Here is a 12,567-nt window from a genome sequence, read left to right as displayed (position 1 = left end):
GAATGCAAACTCTGAGACAAGGGCAATGCATCTCCATGTACATCCCGCTGACATTGCTGATGAGAAAGGACCTATAAAATGCAGTTTTTAAGAACTGCCAGAGTACACAATTTTCTACATGCACGGGCTCAATTTAAGAAAATTTCATACAGTAGATGCCTAACTTGGGGCCTATGGTTGCCTTTCCATTACCTGGAGAATCGCCAAAAATGCTCCTTTGAACACAGACACATGCAGGCATATTATGTTTGCAAATACAGTCTGAGTCTCTAGAAAGACACTTCTTTCCCCTCCTGCCCCAGGATATTTTGATTAAACAAAACCCTCCAAGCATTCAATACTATGAAATTACCTTTAGCCCTAAAAATAACTGTTGCCTAGTTCATACAACTCAGAAACATACACACCAGTCAGAATAGGATGCATATTTTAAATTCTGTCCCAAAAATAAATGCAGCTCAATGTAGTCCTTTGTCGTGCGTATGAATGAAAAAACTCTGCATTTCTTAAATATCTATATAACTATAGAGAAAATATTTCTTTGGGTAATATAGCATATTTACATGTCTGTAACACAGAAAAGAGACACATTTTCATGATGGTAATTTAATAATTGTATGACATCGTCACTTATTCCACCAGAGACGACATATCCTAAAACTGAACTAATAACCCCAAAATTTAGTGTTTTCTTTTAAAAAAAGTGGCTTCTAATTAATATTTATGATGATCCTGTAGACTATTGCAACTACTTAGTAAAATGAGGTGTGTATTAAACTTATATTTCTTAACATAGCACATCCACAATATCAGGTTTTACTATATTTACTGCAGATAACAAGGAACAATGAAACAAAACGGAATGAAAGCTTAACAATTTTGTTAGTTCCCTACACGGCACTAATAAAAAGAAAAATGGCCATAACAATAAAGTACACATTTTGAAAATAAATCACATTGAAGATTAAATTATCCAACTATTTATCCAATTAGGATTATCTTTCATGGAACAGGAAATAAAGTAAATGTGATCAAACAATATAAATAGCTTTTTTTTTTCTCTCTTTATCTTGCTGACAAGATAGACTTATTAATTTAGATTTTTCCATGAACTCAATACAGCTTCATAGCAAGCCCAAAGCACAAATGTCACACTGGAAGCTTTTGCTTCTGCAGTTTTAGAAGCCTGCTCTGTATTATGCTTCATGTAGGTAAAACCACTCTTTTCAGAAGCAGCATACCCATACAATCACGAAAACTTCTGAGTATATTTATTTTTAAATAGTTTTCTGTGAGAACAGCTAAACTTCTCACCTGCTGTTTCTGAAGAGTAAATTTATCTCTTTTACTTTTCTATTTCACTGTGCCTGAAGCACTATTTTGCCATGACTGCATCACTGTCTTGGAAAAGACCTGTTACCTCCTTCAAATCTTCAAATCTTATTCCAGAAAATATTAATTGCATGCACTGAGAGTGAGATCCATTCATTTAACTTCCTTTATGTAACTACAACTTGGTAGTCGCATGACTAAGCACTTGTAAGGTGCAATTTATCTGATCTACTTTTGCCATCTACTTTAGGATGAGATGGATCACCCCTACAAGTGCCTATTGCTGTCTGTTGAGTCTAAGGTGACTCAGATGCAAATGTCCACATTTGTTTCAATGAACTTCACAGTGAAGATTTAATCCAGATGAGGGAACTGTTACAGCACAACTGACCTTCCAATATGAAATGCTGAATCTTTGCTAATAATTCTCCTAATTTACTAACTGGTGCTCAGGTCATAACAACCAGTTATTGCCTTGTTTAGCAAATTTAACCATCACAATTAAAGTCTGGGGAAGCAGATATGGACTAATTATATTCCTAGTTGACAGACAAACATTACATTTTAGCTATAGGATGCAAGATTTTTTTCCCATGACAAGCAAAATTCTAGAAAAAAAAAAGTTTAGTGACCTGATTATAACTAAATGATCTGTTTCTGGTGTTCTGTGTGTTCCCAAAGCACAGTTTTATGAAAGCATCCCTTTAGCTTGAAATACGATGTGCTCCACATAGCACATTTGTCCTTAAGGCTGTATGATTATGCTTTTGCAAGCACCTAGACAGCACTTTTCACCTACAGATCTCAAACAAATTTACAAAAGTAGATATCTATCACTGACAAGCATTTGTCTAATGTCCCACGACGTAAAAGTTGCATGCACAGTCTCGTCATTAAAAGAAGTGCTGTGTATCATACAATAAACACTGACATGCTGCAAAGAATCCTCCTGGTCTGAAGTTAATGTTTAGCTTATTTTCATTTTTGCAATACTTTCAGAAAGGAAATACATCCACCTAGGAATATACTCATTCAGTTTACACTAAGAGAAAAATACATATTAATAATAGTATAAAAGTAAAAAACCAGCCCAGTGTTTAATCTGTTAAACAATAGAAAAATTCTTATGAACTACTGATACTGTCATTGAACTGGAGAGAGTTTGAGAACAAGCTTGCTCTGGCTTTTTCACCCTATGATTTGGAATCTGCTCACAGTACTGCCAGCTTAACCAAAAAGGATTAACTCTCATATCCAACTGAGAACACAGATAATTCTCAGTAATTGGTAAAAAATGAAGATGAATGGGGCTGAGAGATAAGGAGCAATTAGCTCATCAGCAGTTACAGCTGTGCACTCAATCCGGATCCATCTCTTGAGTCTCGGCCCCTTTTAAAGAACCCAGGCAGAATAAGCACAGGACACCCCCTCCCAAAAAATTGCCATGCCTGCCCATCATTCCTCTTCCTTCCATTTTATTTCCATGCTATACAAAGACACCTGTCATAGCATTCTGTGTAAATTACTACCTCTCCCAGGACCTGTATCTACAGCCAATCTTCTTTTACATTAAAAAAAAAAAAAAAAGAAAAAGAAGAAAAAAAAAAAAAAACCCAAAACCCAAAACCCGGAAACTAAATGACTACTGTAGACACTTTTAAGTTCCCTGTCAATCGTTTCCAATCGTTTCATTACAGCAGCATCATCTGTTAGAAAATATAAGCAATTCCCTCATCTAATTATAGGGAGGATTTGAGGTTCATTAACATTGCCAAGGCAGAGAATCAGATGTGCAACTGCAGAGCTGTGCTCAGTGGCCTGCATTCTCTGTTTCCTTTTATTTGCTTTTTCAAGGTCTCCAAGACTTTTTCCTGAAACCATAAAAGTATTTCTTTCCCTTAAAATAGACACGTGTGTTTAGAAAAAGGAAATTACTGCATTTTGTACTGTTCTATTATTGGGCAAGGTCACCAGAGAAAAATAATTTCACCTAAATCATTTTATCTCTGATTCTAGATGAAAAAAAATAACTGTATACAAACAAGCTTTACCTTTGAACAACACATCACAGGAAGCCTTGTATTTGCCTCATAATTTTAAATATTGCAAGGTAATGCAGATGAAGAGGAAACCTAACATGCCAAGAAAATATCTTAATTTTCAACACATTTTGTAGTTGTTTATGGATTAACATGCTAGCCAAGTGTAAAATGTTGCCTCGTATTTCCTAACTGTGTTTAGAAATTAAGAACACCAAAGTCTTCATGATTGCTTCACTTCCTTAAAGAAATAATAGCATTTTTTTTGTATGAATGTCGTTTAAACAATGACATTTTCTTGGGACATCTGTTTTGAGATCACATTTTGAATAGATATGAACTCATTTCCTACTAAGTAAGTAATTTACTATTGTTGATAGTTGTTTACAAGTTTTATGAGTCATATTTTAGCAAGTGGCAAAGGTCTTAACAAATCCTTTGAGTATTCCCTAAAGTGTATGCACAGTGTTTTCATTATATAAAATGTTCGGGAAGCAAAAGTATACGGACTGTTCTTCACTTCCTAACAAGTTATAGATAGCAAACTCTAGCCCACAAAAATAGCTTTTAAAAGGTATTTATTTTCAAAGGCTTTTATCTTTTGCTGCTGCAGGTTAATGAAGTAGGACAGCAGGGCAGTAAGTACTTAAGCAGCGAGGAAATGATTGAGCTGCTTTACCCATGCATTGCTTCAGAGCATCAGATGGTAAACGTACAACTGATCCTAACATCACACTAAGATGCTAATATGACAAAGAGTAGAACCTCAGCAGTGAAATTTAAAATTTGACCTTGCCAGTCTCTTTCTTTTCCTTCTGCAATTAATTTAAAAAACCAAACCAAACTAAAAAAAAAAAAGAAAAAAAGCCCACCAAATCCAACAACAGCAACAAAAAAATCCCCAGCACAGAGCATAATCTTTCTTTTTCCTTTGCTGCCCTACGGAATTCATTTTTTAGACAATACCCCAATAATTTATCTATCCTGCATGTTGTATGTAGGATTGCCACTAAAAAGAACCTGGGACATTTTTCCTTCTTATCTGCAATGTAGCTCATATCAGCCAAGCTGTCACAAGACAGTACTTGATATAAACAAGAGATTGCAAAGACATCTCAGTAATCAATATTAGGATGGCTACAGTATGGAAGCCCCAACCACTGCATATCATTTGTCTCAGCATCTATTTCTATGACCAAATGAAGCATTAATTCAAATCATAAATCTATGGTGATTTAAATCTGGGAATGAGCACCTGCCTGCTTTAATGATTTATTTTGTACATTTCAGTAAGCAGGAGATTTGTCCATATGAACTGACAGGTCACCTTCAGATGCCAGTAGCAGACTGTTTATCACCATGCAGACTAGCATCTCATCTTAGCAAGTAAATATTAAACTAAAAGAATCCAATTGATTGTGGATGGGGGAGAAAGGCGTTGCAGCCATATATTTTACTCAGTGTGCTAATACCTCACTCTGATTCCTCTGTAATTTCTTTTTTTTTTTTTTCCCTTCTAAAATGATAATTCTGGTGGGAGGATGCAAGCTCAAGGTTACCAGCAAAACAAAGATATAAAATAATTACTTATTAGTATCATTGGCTTCCTTTAACTCCCTTCATTCACTAACCTTTTGGCCATTGTTACAAAGGACCAAGTTAATAAATTTGTGTAGTGCTCTGTATAATTATACAATGCTTGACCACAAGAATTACTTCTGTAATTCACATAAAGCATTTGATTAAATCCAAAAAAAAAGACAATTCAGAAGTAAACCTGACGTGTCAACACGATAACTAAAATAAGGGCCCTTATTTTATTTATCCACCTTTATGTAAGCATTGGAGCACAGAATGGTAAATCCACACCCACCATAATTCCTGCTACATATGGGCTAGGATGACTCAGTTAAGTTTTTGGCCTGATTGGATCATTTGCTCGTTTCCAGTTTGGTCAGGCACATAAGCTAATTTAAAATGTAAACTAAAATCAGGTTGTTTTCTTTCGTTTTATTCTTTCCTCCTGTCAACATTCAGTAATGTAATATTTCATATTCTTCCCTAGCAAGCTGTAATTTAAAACATTACTGGTATATGGACTTGTTAATATTTATTTGAAAATACATAAATAAACACACTCCTGAAAAAATGCAGGTGAAGAAAGTGTACGTACTTACTACAAGCAACACCTTTGAAATATGAGCTCTTGTCAAGATAATACAGTGTACTAATTTTCAAAAATGCAACTAATAAACAAAGAACTTAACTCTTCATGAACCTAACAATACCCTGACATTAGTAGCATAGGAGTCACTTCTCTGATTCCATATGCATGACCAACACTGGACACTAGACAGGGTTCACTATTAAAAAAAAACCAAACAAATAAATCAAATTGCTCTTGAGAAATCCTCTGCATGAAGGGTGCAGCTCAAGACAAGATGCACAGACAAGAAAACTGTATTTTCAGAACCATTCCTCATGCAATGGAGACAACTGGAAAGCTATTCACTCTACTCAGAAGAGCCATTTTTTTCTGTACAAAATTAACTCAATTCTTCATTCAGTTAAATTGGGAAATTAACTGAAGCTAACAAGTAAGTTAAGGGGCTGAGAGAAAATTTTGACAATGACAATAAATAATCTTGCTTCACTAAGTTTGCCTTACTAAAATAGCTAGAATGTATTTTCTTAAATAGGGAAAATGATTAGGCTGTCTAAGAGCATATTAGTTATCTAAATTTTGCCTAAAACAAGGATTTCAAAATAGATATTTTTCTTTTTTACTCAGAGGAAGTTCAGATATTCCTTCTATCCACTCTTTTACAAATACTCTGTGTGGTTTAGATGCTGATTAATTTTTCCATCCCCATGGATGCACATGTGGTTTATAACTAGAACTGCCAAGCAGAATAGCAGCTCCACAAACCAGTATATCTGAACATTTTATTTCACATAATGGATTCATCTAAGCCTGAAAATCTAAATTAGCTTCTAGTTCTAGTGCACACTCTTTATCTTCTCAGCTTGTACTTACCCTGTTCACCCTTTCTCATTACTTCACTTTTCTCCCAGTGTGCTAGAGGCCAACTGGTCCTTCCACTTCATTTGTACCTATCTCCTCCTCCCAGATTTCAAAGACACCTGCACTCTACCCTCTTGTTTTTCTCCAAGAGAACAATCCTTACACTTGTATTAGAGTAACCGCATATGTTGGTATCTCAGTAATTTAAGACTATTTTCTTCACCATCATAGAGGTATTTTTAAAGCCTTTGTTTAAAAGGAAAACAAAACCAATCATATAATCTCCTTGTGCAGTAATGCACGCATATTGTTGCTATTTACAGTAGTATGTACCCAAGTGATCCTGTACTTTGAACTGCAATTCATATTATTTCTAAATAATACCCTACCGATGCCTACTGAACTGTACAGAAACACTGCCCTCAAACATGTATTTATTTATGTTAAGGCTAGTGCATACCCTCTCAGATTAATTCCAAATGTATTTAGAAGATGAAAATCTAAAGAAAAAAAAAAAATCTGGACAAAGGGTCAAAATACAAACAAAAAAAGCCTATCTGAGGCCATTTGATTCCAGTATACACCAATCTTCCCTGCAGTCTTCTGAATGTACCTCTTGTCATTGAATTTCTGTTGCTGAGTTAATACTGTCTCAACATGATAAAAGGATCCAATACAATGAAATGGCATAACAAAACATTTTACAGCAGACACACACAGATGATTAAAGATTTAATCAACAACAACAAAAGTTATCCTAGCTTTGAAGTATGCTTTAGCAAAACAAATTGTCCAAACAAATGAATAAAGTATACTGAAACAATTCCTTTTTGAAAAAGAACAAGAGTTGCTGATGGCTGCTTAAGAAATGGAAAAAAATGTTAACTACATTTTAAGAACGTGTTTATTAAAATAAAATATGATAGGAACTGCAGAGCATGGCAGAATTTATTGTGTATGTATGTTTTCCTTTTGTCACAGGGCACATGAAAGTATGAAATATTTTGCTTTCAAGCTTGTGTTCTGAATTACCTAAAGTCAATACCCAGCACACTGAGCAGGAGACATTGTTAAATTTCACTTTGACACCATCATCTGTCACTCCACCTGTACTTTGAAAAATGAACTCTAAGCAATCAAACCACTTTCTTTCATGGAAAATATTAACTGGAGTCTGCAAAAGTAGCCTGTGAAGAAAAGAATGTTTTTGTAATAGTAACAACAACACTGAATGGTGTGTAAAGGTCAGGTACAAAATAAAACTGAAAACATTAAGAAAAGGAAAACAAATATGCAACTTTTTACACCAAATCAAAGCTTCAGAAGGAAGTTCAGAAAGATTGCCATTTTAATAAAATATCTCAGTATTATGGACATATATTAATGCTATGTCTGAAACTTACCAACGCTTGAATTCAGATCTCCATTTTCAGAGTCTGCTCCATGCTGGTTATTATTTGCATGATAGTTGGACATAGCTTCCAATTTGATTTTTTTCACTTTCATTGCTTCTGCTATGGCAGCATTGGTGGCAGCTGCTGCTGCTGCAGCTGCTGCTGTCAGACCTGCAAAGAAGTATAAAAAAAATTCAATATTCATTATTCTATGAGTCTCCATTATTGTAGGGACTGTTATTATTCCTTCATGCTTGTTACATAAGAACAGAGAGCATTGCAGAGTTTTATTCCTCTTATTGGCTTTGAAAACTAACAACTTTTTCAAGTAAAATATTTCACACTGTATTTAGATAATTACTCCTGTACATTCATCTAAACTTTAAGTTGGTGTCCAGTAAGTGCATTCATAATAAAATCACAACGAGATGCAGCTACAAACAGATGCAGTCAAAAATCTAATTTAGCTTCAAAATGGTGTCCTGTCTGACTATGAATAGGTGAGTAACCATACTTGGAAAAAAATTCCCATCAGATCTTTAATTTTAGTAATGCTAAAGAAAACAGAAATAACACGCCTGTGATGCCACGTGAAGAGAACAGACCCTCAGTCATTTTGAATCAAGATTCTTGCCCTGAATGTGGAGAAGGCTTGAAAAACTCCATGTAATTAGTTTAAAGGTGCCTGCTTGTCTGATTTTCAGCTACTCTGAGAGGTGTGAAGTGTCCTATGGATCTCAAGAGGAACTAACGCCACAATTTACTATTCTAAGGTTGCTGTCTAGCATAGGAAGAGTGCAATTTAGCAGGAAAGACCAAATAAGCAAATAATCCCAGGCCACTGAGGTAAATATTGCTGGCACCATTGCTTCCCAGGGTCCCTTGTTGTCTCCTTTGACTCCTTACATGGAAAACAAGCTCACTTTTGCCATGTTTTTGGCTAGGGATGGGGAGGGACAGAAGGCAAATTCCAGCAGGGAAAAAGCAGAAGGTGAGCAGACATCAGGAAATCTATGAGGTGGCATAAGAGGTGCCTTTGAATATATTGTTGCTTGACTGAAGGTTGTTTTCCCTTATTGCTTTGCATGACCACATAAAGATTAGCAAACAGTTCCAGCTCCTGACCCTCCTCACGGGCTGACTTCTAACACCTCCAAGTGTAATGAGAATTACTGACCAAGTGATAATTACAGATCAATATTCTTTACAAAAGTGCTGTTTCAGGTAGAAGATGTATCAAAAGCCAAAAATAAATAAGAAGATGAATAAATATGAGGGTTTACTTTTATTTTAGCTTCTGCTACTATCACAAATTGTGCATGTTCTGATCTTAAAAAGGTATTGACAATAACATGGATTGCTTCCAATTATATTTTTACCTTAGAGGAAGGATATGAAGCCATACATTATACAAATTTGGTTACAGTCCCTAAATTTGGCCACAGAAAAAGGGATGGTGCACCTCTGAACTTTGGTTTGCATCCGGTGCTCATTAAACAACACAATAACCTATACTTCCTTTTTTAATATACGTATACATCCCTGAAAAGCTAAACCCAGCATTTTTAAATAACAATTATTTGGAGGAATATCCTGGTACATTATATTCAATGATTACAACAGCAGGCCACAAATTCTTGGTTGCTTCTACACCAGCAGTTTTAAAGTGTTTCCAAGTACTGGGGTAAATTACATACTAAAGAGATGCTGGACTCGTGACACCACCTGCAATTGTTTTCTTTCTCATTGGAATAATGACCTGGATGCAGAATTCCTGAAATAAAAATCCTCTTTTGCTACAAAATTTGCAAAAAAAAGAGTATGCTCTTTGGATGGGGACTGAGAAACTAAAATACAAATTGCTTAGTTCTGTAGTAAGATTTTTGCAAGATAATGCTTGTGGCAAAAAATGATAATTTTAAACAGTAGGAATTAAACTAATAATTTCATTCCTTCTCTTACAATCACAGAAGTGACTGAAATGATTAGTTTTCTATACAGCAATTAATGGAAACCATGCAAATCTGAAATGTGCGCAAGCACTGGTGCAAGTAAGGAGGGAAATGGAAGGAATAATGCTCAGAACGCTAGCCTAATGGTGGTCCTTACAGCAATTCCAGTCTACAGCACAGTTTCTCCTTTAGTGCTGCTTTTTCCTATCCCTTGAGCAAGTGGCAAGGGAGGCCCAAAGCCAGTTATCAGAGCCACTTGCTTTATAATCACTGGTGCACTGTGTGTACCAGAACTTCAGCATAGGGCCCAATTTACCTTTCTTAACTCTCTAGTATAGGCAGGCAAATATATTATAAGCAGAAGTTAATACACCACTATGTATCTATATTTATTTTTTAAAATACTAAGTTGTAAAGTCCCGGTATGGGTACATACACAGGGAAATACCTGGGATTTAAAAAAAAAAAATATTATTTGGAAAAGCTGTTTGTTGTAAACATTATTTAACATCAATTTACTCTTGCAATAAGTAGCCAAGGAATTTCCAAGGTGCACACTTCTCTACACTACAGAAATGTTACCTTCAAAAATGAGATAACTAAATGTAACCTACAAAGTCAACTGAAATGAAAGAAATAAGGATCACACTGAATAGCCACGTAGGTATCTTTTGTTCTTTACAAATATTTATTTGAACAGTTAAAAAGTATTCAGGCCAAAATATTCAGTGGATTAAAGGCAATGGTAGTTGTCATTAATATTCTGAAATTGATAAGTTGTTTATGTCTGGCATTCTTCCTGCTGATTATGCAGTGAGACAGGCAGCTTTATAAATATCTCATCACTCCATCGTCACACAAATTTCATCGACAGTGCTCATGCACAGCTATTAGCAATATGAATCTAACCATTACAAGAGGAATGAAAATCGAACATGTGGCATTAATACGCAGTCCTGGTTCCTAACCATCTGATAGGCAGATGGTGTAAAGCGGATTCTCCAGCTGAAATGAAGGGGCACATCATTTAAAACCTTGTTTGCATTCTAACTGATATCAGTGCCATATTGATATACATGATACATCATGGCAGTATTTGAACAATCTAGTTTGTTTCAGTCATAAATGTTTACAGCCTTGTTTTTTATCTTTAGAAGCATGTTCTGAGGAGCGTATTTTTAATTTATGAAACCTATTGTTTACTTCTGTTGAACCAGAAGATTAGCAAAGAGCAGGAATATTAAATTACCACAACCACAGCAGTATAACTAAGATGGATGAATAAAGTATGGTTTTTCAATATGTTTGTAAAGGAATTAAAAAATTAGCCTAGACATTTTATGCATTAAATACATTTATTCATTTAAACCTTACAGCTTTTTTCCCATGTGACATACTTAGAACTTTAATGCTTTATAAAGCCATTCATTTAAATCTCTTACTGCGTGCAATTAATCTTGTCCAACAATTTAATTCAAAAGGCAAAACATCAGAAAGTAAAGTTCGATTCAACCATCACGCTTCTGAAGTAATCTCCGTATTGCTGACAGTTCCTATAGACTCATCAGCAAAAGTCTGTTCAAGGTGTCTTGCAGGAGCCGTATGAATTTGAATTACAGCTCAATTGAATGCTCGCCAAGCCTTAGCAGGAACTCAGGAACAAGAAGCACAACACCAAAAGAGAGCGCGAAGGATCCTTTCCTGCTAAGACCTTCTCTCTTCTGTCACTAGATTACTTTGGCCTGTTGGGTGTGTTTGTAGCTGTTAATTATGTTAATAAAGTTGCAGCCTGCTGTCTCTGCCAAATATAATCATAAGCTTTCTCCTGCCAAGTCCTGGTCTAATTTACACCCGTGCAACTCTACTGAAGTCAGAATTTCGTGGGTGAGAATGAGACCAGAAGTAAGCCCAGTATGTGTGGTCTCTAACGCTGAAAAATGAGTGAATGAAACAGAAAACAATGACAAAAAATCCAGAGCATCTTCAGAAAACAATTCTGTTCTAAAAGCAAAGTCCCCAAGAGAGCTGTCATATATCATGACAGGTTTTCGAAACGTACACAAATTACTGGTGGGCACTAAATCACATCCAGGGTTTCTGCCTTCCAACAAATAGTATTGCCTGCCTGCCTTAAGAGAAAGCTCTTAAAACTTTCAGTTTTGATGGGGTGAACAGCTTACAACACATCCTATTTGTGAAGCAAAATAGAAAAGGACCTGTGAGTGGAACTTTTTCAGACTTGGCTATGTCTCAAAACATAAATTTTTTAATTGCATCCCTAAACTTCATCCTGGGACAAATTACAGAATTATTTAAATAATTGATCTTAATTCACTTTTAACTTCCTTTGCATAATTATGCCTAAGAACAATAACAATTCCTAATAGTCATTCCAATAATTTCCTTGATGCAACTGTTAGCTTCTATTATATTTTATTTTATATATGTCTATATACATATATTTATGGCTACTTACAAAATTCAGTAATGTGCGTATTTACATAAGCTCCTTCTTTAGGACTTTTACAACATTTTCAAGAAACTTTACCTTTGTCATCACAGAACAGGCAGAAAACCAAAATACAACTGTCAGCAGTGTATTACATTTAATTTAATTTATTTGCTGGAAAGTTCATTCTGCAGAAACGCTTTACTCATTGCATAGGAGGAGTTCCAAATCTCATCTCAATTCTGCAAGAACTCCTTTCAATATTTCAAATTAATGCTTAATCCTTTTGCCTGGAGTTTATTTCAATGGTACTGACTTGAAAAAAAATGCAAGCCCTTTCTTGATTTAATACCAGATTTTATATTGTGGTTCTTAC

General features: G+C 35.1%; 1 protein-coding gene across 4 annotated transcripts in view; it reads right to left on the bottom strand.

The window, feature by feature from the left end:
* The window catches only part of DACH1 (dachshund family transcription factor 1), a 352,274-nt gene that overhangs the window by 163,009 nt on the left and 176,698 nt on the right, over positions 1-12,567 (bottom strand). For all 4 annotated transcript variants that reach the window (XM_064713502.1, XM_064713482.1, XM_064713513.1 and 1 more), the window contains exon 3: positions 7,800-7,961. In XM_064713502.1, coding sequence (XP_064569572.1) covers positions 7,800-7,961 — 162 coding nt within the window. The remainder of the gene's footprint in view (positions 1-7,799; positions 7,962-12,567) is intronic.

This window comes from Zonotrichia leucophrys, chromosome 1 (genome assembly GCF_028769735.1).
Source record: "Zonotrichia leucophrys gambelii isolate GWCS_2022_RI chromosome 1, RI_Zleu_2.0, whole genome shotgun sequence".
Taxonomy (NCBI): Eukaryota; Metazoa; Chordata; class Aves; order Passeriformes; family Passerellidae; genus Zonotrichia; species Zonotrichia leucophrys.
Note: the sequence above shows the minus strand (reverse complement) of the source record. Positions and strands in the feature narration are given on the sequence as shown.